Source organism: Panthera pardus, unplaced genomic scaffold (assembly GCF_024362965.1).
Source record: "Panthera pardus isolate Hobbes unplaced genomic scaffold, ASM2436296v1 HiC_scaffold_24, whole genome shotgun sequence".
Taxonomy (NCBI): Eukaryota; Metazoa; Chordata; class Mammalia; order Carnivora; family Felidae; genus Panthera; species Panthera pardus.
The window spans coordinates 90479237-90505145 of record NW_026526810.1 but is presented as its reverse complement, the minus strand read 5'-3'; the positions used below and the strand labels follow the sequence as shown (position 1 = coordinate 90505145).

General features: G+C 40.6%; 2 protein-coding genes across 8 annotated transcripts in view; one reads left to right on the top strand and one right to left on the bottom strand.

The window, feature by feature from the left end:
* Positions 1 to 22854, bottom strand: part of ATL1 (atlastin GTPase 1) — an 83672-nt gene extending 60818 nt beyond the window's left edge. For 2 of the 4 annotated variants that reach the window (XM_019451861.2, XM_053889404.1), the window contains exons 1-2: positions 11363 to 11385; positions 11088 to 11272 (exon numbers count right to left, since the gene is read on the bottom strand). In XM_019451861.2, coding sequence (XP_019307406.1) covers positions 11088 to 11121 — 34 coding nt within the window. In that variant the 5' untranslated portion in view covers positions 11122 to 11272; positions 11363 to 11385. Of the gene's footprint in view, positions 1 to 11087; positions 11273 to 11362; positions 11387 to 22794 lie in introns of those variants that run through there. The other 2 variants (XM_053889403.1, XM_019451864.2) reach the window with 2 other exon arrangements.
* Positions 22855 to 23473: 619 nt separating this feature from the next.
* MAP4K5 (mitogen-activated protein kinase kinase kinase kinase 5) overlaps positions 23474 to 25909 on the top strand; it is a 110066-nt gene continuing 107630 nt past the window's right edge. For 3 of the 4 annotated variants that reach the window (XM_053889400.1, XM_019451855.2, XM_053889402.1), the window contains exon 1: positions 23474 to 23688. In XM_053889400.1, the coding sequence (XP_053745375.1) occupies positions 23581 to 23688 (108 nt within the window). In that variant the 5' untranslated portion in view covers positions 23474 to 23580. The remainder of the gene's footprint in view (positions 23689 to 25909) is intronic. The other variant, XM_053889401.1, reaches the window with a different exon arrangement.

Here is a 25909-nt window from a genome sequence, read left to right as displayed (position 1 = left end):
GGACAGTGTGGAGCCTGCTTGGGATTCTCTGTCTCCCTCTCTCTGTCCCTTCCCCACTCACGTGGTCTCTGTCTCTCTATAAAAATAAATAAATAAACTTAAAAAAAAATAGTTCAAAATCTTACTATAAAGTAAACAGCAGTTTTAATAAACTAGTTTTCCCAAACTGGATCAATCTAATTTTATATAAACTCTTCTAGAGAATAGGAAAAAAAAAAAAGAAAGAAAGAATCATCTTCCACTCATTTCATAAAGTTAATATAGACTTGATATATTGAAATTCAGACGAAGTAAGTATGAAAAGGGAATATTGATTATAAGCATGCTTGAAAATATTTGTTAAAAATTAGAAAATCTAGCAACATATTTAAAAAGGTAATACAGTATGTCTTGGCTTATTCTAGGAAGGCAGGATCACTTCAACACAAAAGATACCTTAATGTAATTAAACACAGGAACAAATTAAAGAATAAGAACCATATGATTATTTCAATAAATACAGAAAATGAATTATAATTCCATATAATTAAATGAATTATAATTCCATATAATTAAAAAAAACTTTTATTTAGGAAAAAAGGAGAATGTTCTAAGATAAGAAAAAGACTTAAAAGATAAAGACTAAAAAGGAATGAATAAAGCTGTCAATATTGTAGGTGGTATGCTTCATTACATAGAAAATTCTACAGAATCAAAGACAGGTCATTAAAATTAATAAGGAGCACCTGGCTGGCTTTTTGGTTAAACATCTGACTCTTGATTTGGGCTCAGGGCATGATCTCATGGTCATAGGATAGAGCCCCATGTTGGGCTCTGTGCTGGGCATGGAGCCTACTTGGGATTCTCTCTCTTTCTCTCTCTGCTCCTTCCCAACTCTCACACATGCACCCTTTCTCTCTGTCCCTTTCTCTCTCTCTCTCTCTCTCTCTCTCTCACACACACACACACACACACGCACACACACACAAATATTAATAAGAGAGTTTTGCAAGGTTGCTAGATATAAGATAAATATGTAAAACTCAATTGCATTTTTATTAATAGCTAGTAAAAAATATAACAAGGAAAAATCATAGCAACTAAAAAATACAAGGAAAATAATAAATCTAACAAATAAAAGCCATCCCTTCAAGGAGAGCTTTTAAACTATTGAAAGACATAAACAAAATCTAAATAAATGAAGGAATATACTATGTACATGAATAGAAATATTCAGTACAGTAAAAATTCTATCAAATTAATCTACAAACAGGATACAATTTTAATTTAAAAAATCCCAACTGGGCTTTCCAAAGAACTTGAAAACCTGATTCTAAAATTTTATACAAAAGCAAAAGCCAAGAATAAAGAATAGTTCAAAACACCAATAAATAAGAACACAATGAGACAATCTGTTCTACCATATATGAAGACACTATGAAACCACAGCAATTAAAACTGTTATTGACACAAGGATAGACAAAGAGCACTGGAGCACAATAAAAAGTGCAGAAACAGACTCACACATATTCAGGAGTAATATCTGACAATACAGTTTGGAGATCAATGGGAAAAAAGTGTATTATTCACTAATGAGTCTGGGACATTTGGTTGTCCATATGGAAAAAAAAGTCCAAAAGATTTCTACATCATACTAGCCATAAAAATAAAATCCAAATAGTTCTAGAGCTTAAAATGAAGTTGGGAAGTCTGCAGAGTAGGAAGCACCAGGAATCTGTCTCCCTACCATGACAACAATTACACTGACAGAATCTACCTGATAGAACTATTGGAACTCTGGAAGGCTTACAACTTCTGGGGGGAGGCATGAACGGTAGATTGTGGTTAATTTTAGTCAATTTCAACTCTTAACTCAGCAGCGGCTACTGATCCTCCTCCCCTCAGCCCTATGGCAGGCAGTTAATGCGCATTACACACAGCTTACAGAAGTCAGGGTAGTCAGTAAGGACCCTGTCCTCCAAAATTTGGGGATTTGTGTTCCAATTGCTGATTGCTGCTTCTTATCACAAAGGTACAGACACAGAGCTGTATTCTCCCCCATTGCTGACTGCCACTTCCTTCTCGGTGAAGTGACTTCCAGGAGATTTAATGGGCCAGTACCTTTTTGGCGGGGGTGGGGGTGGGGTGGGGGGGTGGGAAGGGGGAAAGGGGGAGCGGGAGAGAGGGAGAGGGAAAGACAGAGAGAGAGAGACAGAGAGAGAGAATCTTAAGCAGGCTCCATGCTTAGTGGAGAGCCTGGCATGGGGCTCGATCCCGTGACCCTGGGATCAAGACCTGAGCCAAAACAAGAGTCAGATGCTCAACCAACTGAGCCACCCAGATGCCCCAAGGGCCAGTCCCTTTTTTCCCTTCTTCAGTTTTCACTTTTTCCTCTTTTGGGAGTCAGACATTAAAGATTAGGATATTCAAAGGTAACTGCATATACAGGGAAAATAAAAAACTCACCACACATGCCCACAGAATGGCAGAGGCTCAAAAAAGACCTGAGAATGTCTTAACTTTATACCTCAGGCTGATTGTCAGCATGAAGACATATATTTCATCCTATAATGATGAAAACAAACAAACAAATCCCAAACACAGGAAACCCTGGGGAAGGAAGAGAATCTGACTTTCCTACTTTTTTTTTCATAGTGCTTGCTATTTATTGAAAAGAATGTAAATGTTTTTTCCAGGTGGTACTGAGGAGATGGGCGGAGTGCTTGTTTTTGTTTGTTTGTTTTGTTTTTAGCATTTTTATTCACATGCACACATCTGTGGGAATGCTGCAGTTTTGAAAGAAAAAGGCCAGTTGTGCAAAACTGATGCATAGGAGAAAAGAAATGTCAACAATTTAGCTCCCAGGCACACTAGGCCCCTACAGCAATCTGGTGGGGCAGGGGAGGATTCTGGGAGTAGATAGGGAACTAACCAAGTTTAAAGTAACTTTCTTATTTCTTATCACATTATTGGATTCAAATGTCCAGTCTTACAAATCACAAGGCATACAAAGAAACAGGAAGATATGACCCATTCAAAAGAAAAAAAAAGTAAATGGAAACCGTCCCAGAGAAAGACCAGATGGTGAACCTATTAAACAAACATCTTATTAAAATGACTGTCTTAAAGATGCTCAAAAAAACTAAATGAAAATGCAGAAAGTCAAGAAAACACTGAACAGAAATGGAAATATCAATAAAGAAATAGACATAAAAGAAGCCAAAAAGAAATTCTAGAGCTGAAAAGTACAATAACTGAACTGAAGAACTCAAAAGAACAATTCATAGGGATATTTGAGCACGCAAAGGAAATGATGAGCCGCTGGAGACAGGGAAATTGAAATTATCAGGGTTGCAGAAAAGACGGAAAAAGGATTGAAGAAAAATGAACAGAGCCTAAGGGAAACACAGGACACCATCAAGCAGACCAACATACACATTGTAAGAGTACGAAAAGGAGAGGAAAGAGGTACAGAGACTTTTTTGAAGAAACAATGCCCTAAACTTCCCCAAATTGCTAAAGGACATGAATATAAACATTTAAAGGCTCAACTAACTCCAAGCAGGAGACCCACACTGAGACATATTATAACCAAATTGCTGAAAGACAAAGACAAAGATAGAATTCTGAAAGCAGCGAGAGAGAACTGATATTATGTACAAGGAATCCTGAATAAGATTGGCAGCAGATTACTCATGAGAAACTTTGGAGGCCAGAATACACTGGGCTGATATATTCAAAGTGCTTTTCAAAAAATCTGTCAACCAAGAATCCTATGTTTGGCAAAAACGTCCTTCAAAAGTGAGAGAGAAATTAAGACATCTCAAATAAACGAAAGCTGAGAAAATTTGTTACCACCAGACTTGCCCTGCAAGAAATGTGAAAGGGACTCCCACGGGTTGAAATGAAAGCACACTGGACAGTAACTCAAAACCATCTGAAGAAATAAAATTCTCAGTAAAGGTAAATACTTGGGCAATTATAAAAGCTAGTATTATTAAAACAACATTCCGTAATGTTGTTTCTTTGTTTTCTACATGATCTAAGGTACCAATATATTAAAAAAATACAATTACTAACCTAAAAATTAGTATTATGACTTTTGTTTATAATTTCACATTTTGTTTTCTACATAATTTAAGGCACTAATACATTTTTTAATTGAAGTATAGTTGATACACAATGTTACAATAGTTTCAGGTGTACAATACAGTGATTCCACAAGTTTATACATTATGCTATGTTCACAAGTGTAGCTTCCATCAGTCACTATATAACCCTATTACAATACCATTGACTATATTCCCTGTGCTGTACCTTTATCCCCATGGCTTATTTATTCCATAACTGGAAACCTGTATCTCCTACTCCCCTTCACCCATTTTGCTCATTCTCCCCACACCGCCCTTTTATCTGGCAAGCATCAGTTTGTTCTCTGTAGTTATGACTCTGTTTCAGCTTTTTGTTTTGTTTTTTTTGGATTCCACATAAAAGTGAAACCATATGATATATGTTTTTCAGTCTGACTTATTTCATTTAGCGTAATACCTTCTAGGTCCACTCATATTGTCACAAATGGCAAGAGCACATCTTTCTTATGGATAATAATATTTCTGTGTGCGTGTGTGTGTGTGTGTGTGTGTGTGTGTGTGTGTGTTTGAAATATACATACAGAATATGCATATTTTGAATTAAGTTTTCATTTTCTTTGGGTAAATACCCAGTAGTGGAATTACTGGATCATGTTCTATTTCTATTTTTAATTTTTTGAGGAACCTCCATACTGTATTCTACAGTGGCTGCACCATTTTACATTCCCACCAACTGTGAGGATTCCTTTTTCTGCACATTTTGGCCAACACTTATTATCTCTTGTCTTCTTTATTCTAGCCATTCTGACAAGTGTAAGGTTACATCTCATTGTGGTTTTGATTTGCATTTCCTAATGATTAATGATGTTGAGCATCTTTCCATGTGATTGTTGGCCATCTGTATGTCTTCTTTGGAGACTAATGCATTTTTAAAAATAACGATTAGTTTATGTTTTGTACACATGATGTATAAAGATGTAATTGTGTGATGTCAGGAACTAAAAGGGGTGCATATAGAGCTAAAAAGGAGCAGAGTTTTTATAGGTTATTGAAATTTAACTGATATAATTTCAAATTAGAGTATAGTAACTTTAGGATATTAAATGTAATCCTCATGGTAACCACAAAGAAAATAGTTCTAGAATGTCTTAGTTCAGGCTGCTATAACAAAACACCACAGACTGGGTAGTTGATAACGAAATTTAGTTCTTAGTTCCGGAGGCTAGAGGACCAAGATTAGGGTGCCAGCATGGTCAGGTGAGGACCTTCTTCCAAGTCGAAGAGTCCGCATTGAATCCTGGCACGGTGGGAGGGGCTAGGGAACCCTGTGGGGCTTTTTTAAAGAGAGGGCTGTTCATCCCATTCATCTTATTCAGAGCGTTTCACTCTCATGACCTAAGCATCTTCCAATGCCCCCACTTCCTGTACTATCACATTTGACATGAATTTTGGGGGGATACCAATATTCAAGCCATAGTGTATGCTATACACAAAACATAAATGATAAGGGAATTAAAATGTTACACTACAGGAGCATGTGGATGGCTCAGTCAGTTAAGCATCCGACTCTTGGTTTCTGCTCTGGTCATGATCTCACAGTTCATTAGATCAAGCCCAACACTGGACTCCACACTGATAGCATGGAGCCTGCTTGGGATTCTCTCTCTCTCTCTCTCTCTCTCTCTCTCTCTCTCTCCCCCCACCCCCTCATTCTCACACAGGTGCACATGTACATGCGCTCTCTCTCTCTCTCTCAAAATAAATAAATAAACTTTTAAAAAGTTACACTACAAAAAAATTATGAGAAAATTAGTAAATTTATGTTTATAAAAAACAACTATGTTTTACATATTCTTTTGTACAGATATTTTTCATAAAATTTTATGTAAAAGAGGAAAAGCCTCTAAATTTAAAAACACCCCACCTTTTTTTTATGACCAAAATTTTCTCACAGTAGATCATTTTCCTGATGATCACAGGTTCCATTTAGAGTCTAGTCACTAGTTTAGTAACTAGACTAAAGATAGTAAAGACTACAGAGTTTGAAACAGAGGAAAGATATAACCCAGGAGTCATCAAGACAAGGTGTAAGCAGATACAAAGTATAAAAAATACATATCTTTGGGAAAATGTATTTGAGAAAAGATGTCAGGAAGGCAAATTAGCAAAATGAGATGGGAGAGTCTGTAGGGGAAGTACATGTATGACTCACTAGAAATTTTATTTTGTTTCAGAAGGAATAGATACATACAGAATGAGGCGAGTAAAAAGGCACAAATAGTCTCATTTTAAGAAAAATAGAATACAACCAACTGGAAAAGAAAGAAAAGGAAGTAACTATACTCAAGATCATTTATAATCTTGCCTCAAAAAACAAAAACAGAAACCTAATGCTTTTTCAACAGAGGTTCCCTATACTTACTGCAAATATTATTTTTCTAAAGCATCAGTGTACTGACAGTTTCTGTTACACAGTAGAAAAACCAAATTCCCATGTGAACTCCCAAGTTTTAAGCAACTGTAATTAACAAAAACAAATTTTAAAGAATGCACTTTTGTTTTGCTTCTGGTAGTACTCAAATTCTAAGCTCAACATTGAAAGACTGCTTTCCGAGCTACTGCCTCTGATAGCCATCTGTATCTTTTATTTTCCACACTAATACATTCTTCGCCTTCTTTTCTAGTCCAAAGCGATTAAGTTTATACAGCATTGATTTCTTATACCAGCTTAAGCCTAGACGGGCTTGACATGGCACCTTTTTGGCATACTATTTTAGTTCCTGGCCTTCATCAAGTGGACTGGGGAAGCAAACAACCCTGAACTTAAACCTTAGATCTATAATTTATAAATTATGGGACCTCTGGCACATTCCTCATGCTGAGTCTCGGATTCCTTACATATTAAAATGAGAATAATGTCTACCTCTGAAAAATGGACTTTTAAATGCTTACATTTATTGAAACGTCTGGTTTGGTGTAGATTTAGGTATAGGTGTTGGGATTCTCAGTTCTACTCACAGACCTGCTTCTCAGTTGTATCTCTGGATCTGATCCTCAAGTAACATCCCCAATTCTTGGTTACTAGAGCTGCTTTGTTTGCTTTGTAACTTCCATGGTCCTATTAGAACCTAACAGGTCACTGATCACTCGGATAAAAAGATTAGCTGTGATATGGTCCTACAGTGTACTTCTCTCAATTTTAGGTATCCTGTACAAATTTTGCAAATTCTCTCTTGCCCTTTTCTTGGAAATAACTATATTTTCCAATTCGGGGGAGTCTACCTTTGGCCTTGACCTAGTGCTTTCTAACTTGTCTGAAATATATTTAGCCAGATGATAAGGTCAGTTCATTGTCTTAAGAAAAATAATAAAGCTATCATCTGAGTTTTTAAAAGCTGAGTTTTAAAAGCTATCACCTGAGCCTGTTTTCTCTCTACCCTCACACCATGCCCCATTATCTTATAAAACATCCCACAGCATTATGCTATAGAAAATCAATTAGAAGGCAACCCGAGGTTCTAATTTCCTCTAACTTACTAAATATATGATTTTTGCCAAATCAGTTTTTTTATTTGCAAAAGAGGGATTATGTCTACTCAGAGGCTAAAGAGCAAAGGCAATAACGCAGGTGATGGGCATTAAGGAGGGCACTTGTGATGAGCACTGGGTGCTGTTAAGTGATGAATCACTGAATGCTATTCCCGAAACCAATATTGCACTGCATGCTAACTAAAATTTTAAAAAATAATGATGCAGGTGACTGTGCCTTAAACACTGAAGTTCTATACAATGCAGCAGATATTTTCAAGTCCTAAGAGGCAGTATAGCATGCTGGTGAAGATAAAAAGAATTTGAAGTCAAACCGCCAGAGTTGGAATCCTGGCTTCATCACTTACCTTTAATATGTAAAATGAGGATTACAGTACCTACCTCATATGATATTAGCTCAGTGACATTAGCTATTAATGTTATTTTTAAATGCCTACTCAGTGTTAGGTATTACACTAGGTGCTGGTAATAAAATGAAATCAGGACAGACATGGCTAACATCTTCGCCAAAAAACCTCTATTTCTTACTCCATGTTACTACATTTTTCTAAGTCATTTACATCACACATACTTTATTTCTTGAAGTTTATTTATTATTTATTTTGAAAGAGAGAGACAGAGACAGACAGCATGCGCACACAAGTTGGTGGGGGCGAGGGGGAGGAGGCGAAGAGAGAACTCCAAGCAGGCTCCATGCTGTCAATGTGAAGCTGGATGTGGAGCTCAAATTCACAAACTGTGAGATCATGACCTGAGCCAAAACCAAGAGTCGATGCTTAACCAACTAGCCATCCAGGCACCCCACGTCATATATACTTCATAGCAAAGAAAAATCTGAGTACTAAAGCATTTCCATAGAGGATCAAGACTGCACAATTCCAATATTTCTTTTCTGTGAAAATTTCCAGTGACCACACTTTAGTATAATACTGTAGTATTTCTTTTCCTAATTCATCACTTGAGTTGAGAGTCTCTTGATGACTTCTGGGTAAACTGTCCGGGACATGTTCCCATCAAATATAAATTATCCAGTGCTTGTCAATCACCTGAAATGCTAATTAAAAGGCAGATTCCTAGACTTCATATCAGCTATTGATTGAAAAACTCTGGCTAATTTGCAATGACATGGATGGAAATAGTATAATGCTAAGAGAAATAAGTCAATCAGAGAAAAACAAATACCATATGATTTCATTCATATGTGGAATTTAAGAAACAAAACAAATGAGGAAAGGGAAAAAAGAGAGGCAAACCAAGAAACAGACTCTTAACTATAGAGAACAGACTGATGGTTATCAGAGGGAGGTGGGTGGGGGGGCATGGGTTAAACAGGTGATGGGGATGAAGGAGTGCACTTGCTGTAATGAGCACTGGGTGATGTATACAAGTGTTGAATCATTATATTGTACACCTGAAACTAATATAACACTGTATGTTAACGAGACTTAAAATTAAAACTTTAAAAAAATAAAAAATAATAATTAAAAAAGAGAAAAACTCTTGCTAGAAGATGTAGAAATATGCATTTCTAACAATTTCCCAATGTGATTTTTATGCAAATCCCATTTGAGAAACACATTTCCAAGAGGAAAAAACCTCCACCATATAAGAAATCTGAAACCAAAGAAAATACTGAAGAATAATGATCCAAAGCTTCACTAAGAAGAACTTTAATGCTCAGAATAAATTTTCACATGCCTGTCTCTTAACATGGTTGAGTCAACAATGCACAGAGATCAAGATCAAAACTGACTTGAACATCCACACCTGAACCATGAGTGTTCAAGAAATTCCTAGTCTAGGGGCACCTGGGTGGCTCAGTCGAGGGACCCACTGTTGATTTAGGCTCAGGTCATAATATCACAGTGAGTTCGAGCCCCACATGGGTCTCTGCACTGGCAGCTCAGAGCCTGCTTGGGATTCTCTCTCACTCCCCCCTTTCTCTGCCCCCCCCCCCACTCTTTCTCTCTCTCAAAATAAATAAACTTTTAAAAAAAGAAAAAAAAAAAAGAAATTCCTACTCTAGGCCAAGGAAAAGTTAGGGGGACAGTGAAAACGCTTACTCATAATCTCCTAAGAAGCAAAGAAAACAGTGTTATTACAATACTCACACTTACTGAGGTTTGGTAATCTCAGAAAATGCAACTGCTTTCTCTTAAATTCATACAACTAGAGCCAGACCTCCCTGCCCTAGCTCCCCACACCTACCACAAACGTTGCCTACTGGGAGTTAAGTTGGCTCTGTGAACAACCAGGCAAGGAGAAATACAGTCTTTTGATAAAAGTAAGCCCCCCCAAAATTTAAATTTATACCTCCTGGTCCGATGGACAGTTATAGAAGAGTTCTCACTGAGACACAGAAGAGATCCAGGAGCTCCAAACTCCTAGAGGATGTGTGTAAACTTTCCAAATAACAAAGCTAATGAACAAAATATTTCTCTACCCACCGAGGAACAGTGGCCTGAGATCTGCTCTGGGTCAGAAAACAAAATGCCCTGAAAGGCTTTGGTTCCTAAGATGGTAGTGAGGTTAGCACTGTGACTGGAAGAAAACCCGAGCCGAGGGCAGAAAAAGACGCCCAATCTGCCCCCACTCTCCGTCCTGACCAAGTCTGGAGCAGCAGAGCGGGGCGGGGCCGCGATTTCTCCTGCATCACTGCGTTCTCTCTTCCCCGCCTGCGTGAGCGCCGCCCACCCACTCGCGGCGTGAACCCACTGGGCCTAGCCTCTCCTTCCCCCTCCCCTCGGCCTGGTGCTGAATCATGAGCCCAATATCTCCAAAAGGTAAAATCAAAGAACAATGCCACACTTAGGGCTGGCCTGAATGGGGTGCCAGATTGGGGTGGAGCAGAGGCTGGAAACCACAACTTTGCTTCCCTTCTTCCCCAATTCCCCTCCGAGCCCCAAATTAAAACAAGTACTGCAGCGGTGGGGGACTCCCAGGCGGGCGCCCCTTCCTCTGGGTTGCTCAGGTCTGCAACGCTCCCGCCGGGCTAGGCGCGCTCTGCCTCATTGTTCCAGCATGCCGCCCGCTCGGGAGCCCGCGCCCTGCCAGGCGGAAGGGCTCAAAGCTCCCGAGGAAGGGGCCGGGGCTTAGGGATCCTCACCCCCTCGCCCCTCTCGGCCGGGTAACAGCCCCTGCCTACTCTCATCGCTTTTCTGCCAAAGGATCGCTAAAGCGGAACCGACGAGTCCCAGGGAGGCGACATGCGGGTGCTGTCCAAATGCTGCGAGGAGGAGGACTGGGGGTGGGGGAGAGACAGGGGGCTCCGGCCTGCGGAAAGCTGCAGCCCTCGCCCCACAGCGCGATTCTGCTTACACGGGTACCACTCGGCCATGGTCTCTCCGGCCCTACAGGGAGCAGCTCGGTTGTGGCCCGTCTCCCAGCCCTTGGCCCTCTCGTCCCCAGAAGCAGAAACCAGAGGGCCAGTCCCCGCGCAGGCTGCAGAAGTCACCATACGTTACTCACCCCAACTGTTCCTGTCCCTGCGGTTCTTGGCCATGGTGGTCCGGGGACTGGTGGCGGTGAGGCGCTGTCACTGTGCTGGCTCTTCTCCCGGGCCGCAGGTTGCTGGCGGTGGGAGGCTCCGTGCCCGCGCTGGGCGCAGTTCGCTCAGACTCTGAGGATGTTGCTGTGGCGCTGGTGGGAAGGAGCTGGGAGGAGAAGGGAGGAGAAAGCGGGTGAACCGAGCTCAGCATCACAAGCCCGAGTTCACACAAATACCAGCGTCACACCCTCCCTACCTCAGCCCACCCCCGGAGCACGAAGACAGGGACAGACGATGTACTGCAACATCTTTCACGGAGAACACACACACACACACACACACACACACACACACACACAAATAAACAGTACCCCCCTCACACACACTCTCAAAGAATTTAACAGCATTAGCCAGTCACAGAATTACTAATATACTGCATTATTCTGGATGTTCAAATACCCGTTTCCTATAACAGTTACAAATTAGTACCAATATGCAGACAACATTTATATAGCCAAAGAAGTCAAAATAATCTGCACTTATCTACCAGGCACCATTTTTCCCCCATTTTAAAAGCAAGGTCATGTTGGCAAAGAGGATATCATGCATTTTTTTACCTGTATACTGAACAGGCCTGACTTTTAAAATTAGGATAGAAAAATTTAGATCAAGATTGAGATAAATGAAAGCTGGAAATTCATCATAATCTGTAACTAACTCAATGTCTAGTGGGCAAAAATGCCCACTAGATTTGCAGAGAAAACCTCTGGAGTTACACTGGCAAATATTTTAGGTAAAATCGTATTACATAGTCCGGGTGAGCCTTGGCATCCACAAAGGTTGCAGACAATTTTGAATACAAAGCAAAAGGCAAAGACACTGATTTCTTCCTCTCTGCCTACAAACTCAGCTTTCAGTATTCTAGAAGCAGTCCTTTATGGTACTTGACCCTCAAGATACCATTAACCCATTCCTTACAGTTTTCTTCTGCATTTGGTTGTTGCCCACACTCTACAGATGCGTTCTGCCTATGAGATTATTGCTAGCCTCTTAATTATCACATCTTTGGTCTCTTCACCATAAGCAACTCTTCACTCTATGTTCACTCAATGTAATTTGCTACAATGGCTTCAGACAGGACCTTCATCCTGATAATTTCCAAATCTGTGCTTCTAGTTTTATGCTCTCTTAAAGAGAGAAAAATTGTCTTACGAGAACCAAATTTATAGCTGCCCAAGGTCATCTTCATTTTGTTTTCCTACTAACACTTCAAAATCAACATGTCAAAAACCAAATTATCTCACCCACCACTGCCATATCTTATGCATTCTGTATTTCGGTTAATGGCTCTAGTGACCTCAGAGCTAGGAACACTGTAAACCAAGTTTACATTATAGTTTTAAAAGGGACGTCAGGGAGATCTGGGTGGCTCAGTCGATTAAGCATCCAGCTCTTGATTTTGGCTCAAGTCATGATCTCACAGTTAGTGAGATCGAGCCACAATTCAGGCTGCGCTGCCTGGGATTCTCTCGTGCCCTCCCCCCACCTCAAAACAAACAAACTTAAAAAAATAATAAATGAAGGGGGCTGTGTTCAATAGAGTTGCATTTCCCAAACACTAATGAAACAACATAGGAAGACAGGAATTATCTCACGCCTGTATCTACAAACCAAATTCATGGATTAAAAAGAAGTGTGTTCTGCTTTTCTTGTATATCTTAATTCTCAGCTCACACTCCAGCCTGATAATTACTTTCAGGTAAATCTCATTAAAAAGAGTACAGTAGAGTCCACAGTCACACAGACACACAAAGATACACATAAGAGGAGGAGGAGAAAGCAGAGAGTGACTGCATTTGAGTACAAGATTTCTTTTTGGGGCAATTAAAATACTTTAAAATGCGAAACTTAACAGAAGACCATGTGGGAGGGAAGGGGAAAAAAGTTACAAACAGAGAAGGAGGGAGGCAAACCATAAGATACTCTTAAACACAGAGAACAAACTGAGGGTTTAAGGGGGGTGGTGGAGAGGGGAAAGTGGGTGATGGGCATGGAGGAGGGCACTTGTTGGGATGAGCACTGGGTGTTGTATAGAAGCCAATTTGACAAATTATATTAAAAATATTTTAAAATGTTTTAAATCAGTTCTGTACAACTTTGTGGATATACTAAAAATCACTGAATTATACAATTTAAATTGGTGAATTATATGGTATGGTATTACACATCATTTGGCTGCTTTTAAAAAGTCAAGGTCAAGTTTATTTTAAATTGGAAAAAAGGAAGAAAAGATATTTGTACATTAGTACTCTAGAACCCTTCTCATCCTGACCCCTTGGGATGTTACTCTGTACACTATTCCCTCCCTCCTATATCCTCAATGATTTTTTTCCTAGTTGTTCCTTCACCATGCTCATTTCCCCCAATCATAAGAAAAGGGCTCTCTCAACCTTGCCATTTGCAACAACATGGATGGACTTAGAGGGTATAATGCTAAGTGAAATAAGCCAGACAGAGAAAGACAAATACCATATGACTCCACTCAGATTTGGAATTTAAGAAAAAGCAAATGAACAAAAAAGATTAAAAAAAAAACAAAACAGACTCAAATACAGAGAACAACTGGTGGTTGCCAGAGGGGAGGTGAGAGGGGGATGAGTGAAATAAATAAAGGGGATCAAGGGCACCCTTATCTTGTTGAGCACTGAGAAATGCATGAAAGTGTCCAATTATTACATTGTATACCTGAAACTAATATAACAGTGTGTGTTAATTATACTTCAATAAAAAAATAATAAAATGTAACCTCCTTAAGAAAGAAAAGGGCTCTCTCAATCAGGAGTTTCTCAATAGTGGATGCTACAACTCACTCCTTCCCTCTACAGCTAGCAATCTTGGAAACATACTTATATCAGTTAGAATGCTTTTGGCTGTAACTCAAAAGAGCTTAAACCAAAAGGACATTTAGTGTCACATAATTTTTTAAGGTAAGTTGGTTCTGTGGGGATTAATTCAGCAGCTCAACTTTATCATTGACATGTTAGGATATAGATGTGGCTGCTGCAGAAAATTACAGTGGCTTAAGACATATTCATTTCTTTCTCATGATATAATCTTAGCATAAACCCTCCAGGGTTCATATTAATGATGGCTCTGAAATATCAAGAAACCTAAGCTTGGACTTCCATGGTATAATCCAAGATGGTTGCTTGGGCATTTGCATCTTCATTCCAGCCAAATAGAGGAGAAGAAAGGAAAGAAGGGCATATATCCTTTCTAAGAGTACAACCCAGAAGTGGCACATATCACCTCTACTCAAGTACCATTGACCAGTACATGTCCTACCTATTTGACAAACACATTATGTATATGTGTATCCAACTAAAATTTAGGAGATCTAATGCTAACGAAAGAAAGGAGGGCACCTGGCTGGCTCAGTTGGAAGAACATGTGACTCTTGCTCTCAGGGTCATGAGTCTGAGCCCCATGTTGCATGTAGAGATTACTTAAATAAAAAAAAAAAATTAAAAGAAGGAAATGGATACTGGAGAATACCAGCAGACTTCACCACAAGGACCAAGGTTGCACTTTACCATCCTTAATGTGTGGACTTATTTTCTAATGTGGGCTCCTATCATGGTCCCAAAATGGCATCTGCCATTCCAGTCATTAGAAGTGGGTAGCCATGTCTAGAAACAGAAAAAGGTATGTCTGTGCCTTTTAACAAGGTAAAAGCACTCCCATAGACTTTTTCTATGTGTTATTATCTAGAATTGTCAAGCCTAAGCCATCCCTTTATTAACAGAAGTGAGGCTAGGCCAATCAAGATTTATCCCCTAGCATAGGGAGGGTCTCAGTCTCATCTGACAGACATAGCAACACAGGAAAGGTCAACAAAATTGTGGTTCTGATAATGAGAAGAGAAGATATCACAAGTCCCAAGGTGATAATGACAGCTTTCATTTTCCCCTTATCCTCCACTAGTATCTTCTCTGATGGGATGACCCAAAACTTATTTCCATGGGGCCAAATCTTTAGTGGCCTTATCTTTACTGGGTTGTTGCAGTTTATCATTGTTCAGTAATACTGGACATGTGAATACCAAGAGGTATCTTAGTGCACACGTAGGGTCCTAGACATAGTCCTTCTATTCTCTTTGTGGGGCAACAAGCAATTCCCCTTGGTAATGAGGACCAATCACTCCAACCAGTACAATGATCCCCTCTCTAACCTTTGCCTCCGTAGTCCAAAGACCTCATATTGGCCAGGTGACAGTTTCAGTTTCCTCTTTAATGAAACCGTAACTAAGTTATCTAGGGACAGTATCTCTCCTTTGGGCACCAGAGCCTTCAGATCCACCAAGCCCAATGTTTTAAAGACAAAGTTGTAGAGACAAAAATTCTTCAAGTGAATTGTTAGTAGTAGGAAGAGCCACCACTCCACTCCTTGGTTCCTAGACCCACACATTCTGCACGTGGGTTAGATGGCAACATATATTGGCTATAGGTTAAGTCCTATCCCATATCCTCACTGGGTTATCTCCCAGTCAGTATCACAACCAATCCTTCAGCAGGCCTTTCCTCTCTTCCCTTAAACTAGCTGCTTCTAAGTGATGGGTTTAAGGTAAGAGCAATTAATTCAGTGGTTATGACTTCATTGACATACTTCCCTCAAAATAAAATGAGTTTCTTGCTTAAATTTAATGTTGTAATACATGGTGATGAAATAAGGCATTCTATAAATCCTTGGATTATGGTACTTGTAAAAAAGCTTTCCAGGCAGGGAAGGTAAACCTGTATTTGGAATATGTACTATTTCCATGAGGATGAATCCCTCTTCTCTCCATAATGGAAAGGATCTAGTATAATAAACTGCCACCAGGTGGTTGACTGGTCTAGGGAATACTACCATACTGGGGTCTCTGCAATGGCCTCTGTTATAAGCAGGTTAAATGCTCCAAAGTGGCAGTAACTGTATTATCCTCCGGCCACCCCAGTACATTATCCTTGGCAAGTAGAAGTCCATGTTGTTGAACCCACATTTGCCCTCATTCCTTTTTTACATAGGACCACTGAACTACCACTGGGTGACCAGGTAGAGGCTGACATCCATAGGACAGATCTCTTGTAAACCTGATTATTGAAATGAATGCCCTCTTGTGGGCAGTTATGTGGTTCACAGATATTTTCACATTCTGGGCCCACTTTGAGAATCCATCTGTATTACCTCTCCTACTGACTCCCTTATCTCAGATATTCTTCTTTCCAAGTTATTGGCCCACCTACTAGCCACTGTACATAAATATAGATCTATACCTCAGGCCAGCTCGCCTTCCTAACAAAGAGGGCAACCAGATGTTCTATTTAAAGTTATGCCCACAGGGAGAATTTCTCTTCATCTGTATTTTTCAAGACCACCCCATTACAGATAGGGGCATAATTCAGAGGCTATATGCTTCCAGTTGGATACAATGCACAACATTAATAAACCAAGCCCAAGTTTTTCCTTCCTCTGTTAAATGACCACAAGCCCATAGATAAAGTTAAAACAAAAAAAAGTGGCAAAGAAGTAGGGGCAGGTACAGAGGAAATCTGTCCATGTAATTTACTCGTGCCTTCTATATCAGCTCCGGCCACCCCAGTACATATACCTTTCCATTTGACAATGAATTCTGCTGCCCGTGTTCAATTTATGATTCAGTAAATTAGGTAACACCAAGTTCCTAAAGAGCAGTTCACATCACACAGTCCCTTAGTATGCCATAGTCAGGTGTTTAGTTTCTGCCAAGGCCTCATAGCAGGCCAAGAGTTACCTTTCAAATGGAGAATAGTTGCCAAGAGATGAGAGCATGTTCTTATTCCAAACCTTATCCATGCTGCTTGTGCCACAACTTGGACCATCTGTGGGGCATTCTGTTTTTCCAAGTCATATGAAAAACTGGCAGTCATATAGGTTACATGATAAATGGATCAGAGAGCAGTACATGCAGTATGGTGATTCCAAAATCCAAACAGGCCAATAAGACTGGGCATTGTTTTTTGAGGTGGAGCACAATAATGCCACTGAACTGTTAGAAATTTCACTGTGGCACAGGTCTCTGACCTGGATGTATTTCTTATCCTCTGATAGAAGGGTCTTTCTAAGGTATCTAGGGCAGTTGCTACTTCCAGTTCATCTATCTGGTTTGCACCATGTCATTAAGGTAATAGACTAGCAGGATGTTCTAATGGATATCAAGGAAACAAAGGTCCCTCTGGAATGATATATTACAACTGACGTGTTTACATAGCCTTGATGTAAGACAATGACAATGCTATCCCAGCTATATGAAGGCAAACTGCTTCTGATTATTTCTTTTGAAGGGAACTGAAAAGCACATTCTAGATTTCAAGTCCATAGCTGCATTCTAGGTGCCAAAGCCTATACTGATTTGCTCTAGTAAAAATTCCACATGTGGAAATACAACTATGAGGCTTCTTCCTCAAGGCTCCCCCCTCAAAGGGACTCCATCCAGGCTTGTGAACTGGATTCAGTTGAAAAATATGGAGGTATCTGGGTGGCTTAGTCAGTTAAGCATCCTACTCTTGATCTCAGCTCAGGTCATGATCTCATCATGAGTTGGAGCCCTGTGTTGGGCTACACACTGACAGTGAGGAGCCTGCTCGGGATTCCCTTTCCCTCTCTATGTCCTTCCCCCACTCGTACTCTCTCTCTCTCAAAATAAGTAAACTTAAAAAAAAAAGAATTGGGTGATATGTATTGAATCACCATACCAGTGACTTGAGTTACGTTTCTGCTCATCAGACCTAGAATTTTTCTGCTTACATATGGCAAGCAGTACTTAAGTAGACTGTTAATTTCATTCATTCCTAAACACGGATGATCATACACCACCATCAAAGATCCTTGCTTTCAAACACTCTGATTATCACTTCTTCCTGAGGGTTATCATAATTGTGCTGAACAAGTCTTTAACATTTAAGAATCTTCCACCTGGCCTCTACCAGGATCTCAATATTCCCACTGAAATCATGGATCCTGATTTCATTGTGGCATCTCCATTATCATCTCCAGCCAATTAAGACAGCCACCAAAGAATTTTTCAAGGATAGCTGTGACCCTCTACTCAATGCCTTGATAAAGGTAAATTTTATGGGTCCTTGTAGGGATGGTACAGATAGAGCATTACTAAGCAGGATGCACATAATAGGGCAAGTCCAACATTCCCATCTCCCTAAGTCTTCAGATTTATTCCTCTAAAGTATGCCCTGGAAGTTCTGGCATCTCAGCACATAGATTACCAGCTTCAAGTAACCCATTTAGAAAAACCACCAGCTTCTCAGGTCAACCTGAAACATAGATAAGTATTTGCCAAGATCCTGTAACTCTTCAGTGCACAAGTTTTCTCCTCCAAGAACAGGTTTTGTCCTTCTCCACCAGGGCTGTGCTGAAATCTAACTTTTTTTTTAAGGCTTTATTTAAATTCCAGTTAACAGTGTCATATTACTTTCAGGTGTACAATACAGTGATTCAATACTTGCCATACAACAGCTGGTACTCATCATGACCAGTGTACTCCTTAATGCGCATCACCTATTTGAAATCTAACTCTTGTTCAAGTTCTCAGCCTCATTTATATCTACCCAAATGCCCCCATTCTATGTCGTGGGGTCCCAACAACTTCTCTACCTGGACTCTTCTCTTAGCATAACAGATCTAGGTCTCACATTTAATTAACATCGCAACTCTACAGCCTTTACTATTAGGCCGTGGGCTGGATTCTCAGCCATGTTTTCCCTGCAGCTACATGAGAAATAAGGTTTCTTCAAGGCTGTCAAATAAACTTTTTGATTTTCTACTCGTGCCTCAAGTTTGGAATTCAGGCCATTTGTCTTTTTTCCTCACATATTCTCCCAGAGGCAATCAGAAAAAAATGACACAATGATTTCAGCAATCATCACTATCAAAGGAGCTAAGTGCTAGAGACTGGTCTTCCAATGCTACGGCTTCCATCAGCACTCCGTCTCATGCCACTATTGATGGTTATTTCAGCAATTGTGGTGCCATTGTTTCATTTTTCATGGCAAGAAGTTTATACAGGTAATCATCAGATATGTGAGTAATACCATCCCACAAAGCAAGGGTTTCTTTCCTGAGGCTACTTCCAATTCCTGTAACTATCAATCAGGGTTCTGGCAAGAAAGAGATAGCACAGAAAGAGAATCTAATGAAAGGACTATTTATAAAAATGAGGACAGGGTTAAAGGAATTAAAGGAACCAATAAGAGATAGTGAAACACCCCGAGACTAGCCACAGTGGAATGCCATTATCATCCTTGTCTTAAAGGGGCAAAGAAAAAAAGAGCTTATTAGAATCCTTTAAGAGTGATACAGCTGTAGGATAAGGCCACAGTCAGGCACTGTGGTTTCTTCTATACATTTGGGGTTCTCAGAACACTAGATTATGTAAGGTGCAAGCAAACTTTAGGCATCCCTTCTGAGTATTACACTTATTATATTGTGAGGAAATCAATAAGGAACAACACAAGATTATTTATAACTTATAGTTTTTTCTTAGCTATTGAATTTGCAGAAAGGACCAAGCTGTCCCGAATACAGGAACCTTACTACCAAATCTCATAAAAACCTAAAATCCACCCTAGGAATCAAGGTTAATTAAAAACATCATTTTAACATATTGGATGATCAATTCAAGCTGTATTAAAAAGAGATGTGCATTGCCTCCTTCTTCTTTTTTGATTTTTAAATTTTTATTTATTTATTTATTTATTTATTTATTTATTTATTTATTTATATTTTTAAAGATTGTAGGTAATCTCTACACCCATCGTGGGACTTGAACCTACAACCCCAAGATCAAGAGTCGCATACTCCACTGACAAAGCCAGCCAGGAGCCCCCAACTCTTCTTTATTGAAACTCCCATCATGATGACCTGATACTGATTCTGAATGAGATCCATGTTCTACTGCTATCCAGAACAAGATAGAATTCTTCTGCTTTGAAAACATGGTTTTTGCCTCAATAGACAACTGACCTTAATTAGTAACAAAAAGAATAGTTTAACTATTTGAAAATATAAATCATAACTATGGCAGATGTCTTCCAAAATTTAATTAATTTATATCTAACAAACCTATGGGGCAATAAGCTCAATCACACAGGGTTACATTTTGCAACTAGTTTATGCTGGAAGGTTCATCAGGAGATCATATAAGATAAGCCTATATGTTCCATAGACAAAAACTGTCCTTGTGATCTGTTGTCATACTTGAGAGCTTTAATTAGCTTTTGTGTTTTGGATAGTAATTGGGAAACTTACCTATGTAGAAGTTAAAAAATTTTATGTCCAGTTGAAACCAGAAGCCACAGATTACAATCAGCATTTTACTAAAGAAATTTGACAGAATGGAAAAACACTACAAAGCAGAGAGCAAACCATTACAGGTTATTATGTAGATAAGAGTAAAACCTGGAAGATATTTGCATTTAAGACATTATGGAGACACAAAGAATATATGATAATGAGGCTGGGATGGAGGACCTACCAAGCCATATTTTTCCTTATTCCATACCTTGTTATAAAGCTGGGTAGCTTGTAAGAAATTCCTGTTAGCTATAATTTTTTATTATTCTTTATTATTATATTATTTTTTATTACTAAAACTATGTGCTTATTTAGGAGGTAAGATTAAATTTACATACCACATGTTTATTTCATGGAAATTGAATTTGAATTTCTCTACCAATCATGTAATATTTAACCCACCAGCTATGATTTCACTGATCTTGTTTAAATGAACTCAACCACTATTTTTAAATCCTTAAGATTCCTTTGGAGTTAGAATAAAGCAAATGTTTTCCTCTTTGCATCAATTGTGGTACAAGTAATGATTATAGCAGACACATTTTTTAACCACCACGTAGAATTTCAACTTTTTCCATGCTACGTACCTCTGGGTTGATGGTCAAAGCATATGGATCTGCCATTGCTGGAAACATAAAACATGTGCATTCCAGAGTCTTGTTGAAGCTTATGACCTCAAACTTTTTATTGCCCAATTCATATCAAACACTGTGTTTCAAGAATAACATGCTTGAAGGATTATCAGACATTTATCCTTGTTTCAAACTGGGAATTCAAATTTTCCACTTTATGAAGGCCCATGAAGTAAACTTTTCTAAAGTCTTAGTATCAGCACAAGAAGTGCCTCTCTTGACCAATTGCTTCGTGGTGATCTCAAAAACACTATAAAACCCTCTACTTTGGCCAATTTGTTGCATTGTTCTGGTATCCTATTTTTCCTCTCTTTAACATCACACCTATTTCTTCCTTTACTTACTTTTATCTTGTGTTATAATATGTATTTTCTGTATGCTGCCTCAAATTCTCTGGAATAATGCAAGTATAAATAAGAATAAATTTCAGACTAGAGATAGGATCAACCCTTATAGGGTCAAAGGGAAAAAAAAAGAATCTATGACAGCAAACAAGTACTAGGATACCAATAGAACATTTGAAAAGATTTTGAGTCATTGAAGCCAAAAGTATGTGCCCACCAAAACAAGTGCCAAGAAGCTTTGAAAGAAGGAACTGTTCTTCAACAATTTTTTCAATGCAGCAAACACATAGGCTTTGTCCATAGAGCATGTAAGTCTGAGCTTACTTATACTCCCTAAATAAGTGCCCTTTGTGCATGGAGCACAAGAAAATACATATATTCCTTGTCCTGTTAAGGTGTAAATTTAATTTCTACATTATACAACTAATTACAACAATCAACAAGGAGTATATTGCCCAAGAACAGAATTGAATTGGATGTTCAAAACCACAAGCCAACATCTGTAACTTGCTCTTTTGTGATTTTTCAGTTACTAAATGCACTGGCTGAGTGTTCATCTGGCTTTCCTGTTCAAAACCTCTACTGGATTCTAGGAATATTTTTACCAGTACACATAAACCTGGCAACTTTATTTCTACCTTCCAAACAACCCTGGAACTAGAACTGCAAAATAGCTTGTGAAATACCAGCCAAATTACTTCCTTGAACTCCTGTTCCATATTTTATGCACTGTGAAGTATTTTACAACTTCTTATATTTGAAAATCCTCTTTGTAATCCCGTAAAATGCCTCATAAACACTTGCTTGGCTGTCAGATGCAAAACCTTATCCTCTTCAAGCTGCAGATAATTATATTGAGATATTGTCAACTACGATGTCTTGTCCCAGATCACCTACTGAGGAAGAAGTAGAGCCAGAATCAGGTCGTGGTCTCTTGATTTTGTTTCAGCTTCTGAAGAACTCCTCATCCAATCTAAGGAGCAATCCCCGGGGCAACGCACTGCGTGTGCCCAACAGGGATAAAGGCCACTGTGACTTCCTAGGAATTCAGGCTTTCAGAAATGTGGAAAAACTCAGTAGGAGACAGGTTGCGCAGCTGTGTAGTGCAGCCTCAAGCTGGTACCACTGGGAATGGTTTGCAAAACAGGAAGGTGCAGTCGGGTGTGCCGCGGCTTAGTTAAGCCGGCACTCCCCCACCTCCTTCCCTGGCGCCCCACTGCCAGGTAACTTCTGGCCCAGTGCCCTCGGTACCTTTCCCGTGCTGAACTGGAAAGGCTGCCCTCGTGCCCACCCTTCTCCCTCTACCCGTCACCCTCCAGGTTTACCTGACGGATCTGGGGGCGGTTTAGCAGAGGCCGGTCGGCTCACTGGGTGAGCGGGGGGGGGGGGGGGGGGGGGGTCCTAACCTCAGAGTGGGTAGGAGAGGCTGGGCCCCGAAAGGACGCGGCCGGCCGTGGGGGGTGCTGGGGGGCGCGGTGGCCCGGCCCGGAGGGTGTCGTGTCCCGAGCAGGCCTCAGGGCGGCACTCTGGTCCCGCGGCCGGAGCGCTCGGGCGGGCCGCTGGGCGCCGACCCACGCTGGCCAGGAACGTTTCACCCGGTGACGCAGCCCCGGGTGGGAGACGTGGTGCGGCGGCGGCGGCGGCGGCGGCGGCGGTACGCGCCTCCGCCGCCTGCGAGAGGACGTGCGGTGCGGCGGGAGGCGGCGGCGCAAGACCTGGAGCGGCCGGCGGACGCCGGGAAGCAGGACGCGGACGCCGGCGAGGAAGTAGGTCCCGGGTCGGCGCTCAACAAAGAGCGGGGCCGCCCCCCTCGGGTGCCGAGCCAGCCCCAGGCCCCGGCGGTTCGCGGGCGGCCGGGAGGGGGAAGGGCCGCGGCCGGAACGGGACTGCGGGGACGCCGCGGACCCTTCCAGGCCCGCTTCTCCGCGGCCCGCGGCGGGGCGGAAGGGAAGGGGCTGGGCCGCTCGGGGTTGTAGCCTTTGCTTGTCCCTGGTGCAGGCGGAGCTGCGGGCAGAGGCTCCATGTTGGGAAGCGGCGCCGCTCGTTCTCGTTAGCGGGAATCGATCCGGGCGCCGCGGGCAGAACCGGCGGGGCGCGGGCCCTGAGCGAAGATGGAGGCCCCGCTGCGGCCTGTCGCGGACATCCTGAGGCGGAACCCGCAGCAGGACTACGAGCTCGTTCAGAGGGTCGGCAGCGGCACCTACGGAGACGTCTATAAGGTGAGGCAGGCCCGGCCCGGCCCGGCGGCGGGCTCCTTTCCTGCGGTCGGCTGGCTCCCGGGAGTACGGCTACTTTCTAGCGAAGTAGGAGGCGTAGGGAGGATGCCTTTATTGTTGCATCTTGGAGATGAAGGGGTCGGGGTTCCTTTTTTACTCAGTTCTGAGCGCCTTTTAGTCATAGCTTGCTCTGATCGCTCACAACATGCAGAACTAACCACACACCTTTTCAAAACCCACTGTCGTACCTTTTTTTTTTTTTTTTTTTTTTGTAGTATAAAAGCTTTTTTCGTTGTGTTGTTGAGGGGAGTTCGAATATAGAGTTGCAGTTGAGGATGCTAGTCTTAGTATGGAAAAATGCTTCCCGAAAGACAGTCGATGGGAAAGCATGTTGACATTAGGCATTTGCATTTAAAGAAAACTTTTAAATGGATGAGCTTGATTTAAAAAGTCATGTGAAAGGGGGTCTGTCTGGTTTAACTGTAAGTAGTCTAATGCTGAGCAAAATGACGTGTGCGCAAACATTATCCTATGTAGAATTCTGCTTTTTCTGCTAGATGTTTCATCATTTGTATTTGGTTGATGTTTTTTTTTTGTTTGTTTGTTTGTTTATTCTTCTACTTTAGCAGTTCCTCTCTCAGGGATTTATAACATCCCCGACCAAGAGGGGATAAGAGCTGTTGTCTTTTTAATTGTACTCTTTTGCATTAGTTGAAACAGGCAGGAGGGTAAGGTACTCTTAATTTGAGATTAAAGAAAAGTCATAGAGAAGCAAGCTGAATTCCCTAAATACACTGAGTTCTTGAAGGATTAAAAGGAAAGAGATCGTTTCACATTCTTATATGCTTTTTGTTTTCTCTTCCAAAAAGGGAGTGTTATGCAATTCATATGGATATATTGAGGGAAATTTCCTTTGATTTTGTAACAGCTTTGTTTATTGGATTTAATCATGATATTTATCCCATTGTTCCAGACAACACCTCTGCATATAGTTGAAATAGCCTGTGTCATATGGGTGATTTACTGGTAGATTCCTCTGGGGTTTGTCGTTGTTTTGCATGGATGGTAAAATGGAAAGAAAACATCCTTTTTTTTTTTCTCCTTTTCTGCTTTTAATATTCTATAAATAATAATAATTCATGATGGTATATGATGAATCTATTAATAACAATTCAAAATGGTGTATGTCATTTTACTGAAATGGACTGTGATGGGTAGGCTTTTTATTCATTAAAAGGGCACTTGAATTTTCTATACTAGGCGCTGTACTAGGTATGGGGTATTGAACTGTGAGGCAAGTCCCAATTCTTGCTCTGTGAATACCTTTGAATTCAAAATGGATAATTATAACAGAATCCTCTTCTTTATGTAGAATTAGAGGTAATTAACTCTTCATTGTTTAGCTATGGGTTAGCCATTTTGTGGAATGCTCTTGAAAAATTGAAATTCCTTCTTGCTTTCTCAGTCCCACTTTTTAGTCATTTTCGTTTTATGATTCACTATGAGATCAGTTGAATTTAGTTCATATTAACGAAATAGTCTAAATTCCAGTTCTTGTATATTTTTTCTCTACTACAATAAAATTTAAAGTGTTTTCTCCACAAAAATCTCAAGATCCCCACCTTTTTTCTTTATAAGTATAATAACTAAAGCAACTGTCTGGAGCAGGATTTTATTCTTGCAGGAAAAGCAAAGGGTTATATTAAAAGGAAAGCTAATGCTTGTCCTTTAGCCTGGTGCCTCCCTGCCCTGTGTCTCTCTTCCATAGTTCCTAAACAGAGGATCAGTGACTGAATATTTATCATATATCATCTTCACCCCCCTTCGCCCCACCCCATCTCCTTCCCTCCCCACATTCATGCTCCCTCACACTTATACTCATCCATGCTTGGGCAGCCTTTGATTGCTAAACGTGCTCAAAATCCTGGTTCCTTGTCTTTCGTTTCCCTTTGTTCTGATTACCTGGAATCACCTCCCAACACCCTCCCCCGCTTTCACCTGTTGCTATCTTACCTGTCCACAAAAACCTTACTCAAAGGCTCCTCCAGGAATCCCCAGCCCTTCCTGCTTATCTCTCCCCCCTCATCTGTTACTCTTTCCCCTCTTCATTCTGTTCTAGCCACACTGGCCTGTTTGCTCTTCCTTAAACATGCATAATAAGCATCTTCCTACCTTTGGGTCTTTATGTGTTCTTCCTATTTTCTCTGCTCAGAATGTTTTCCTC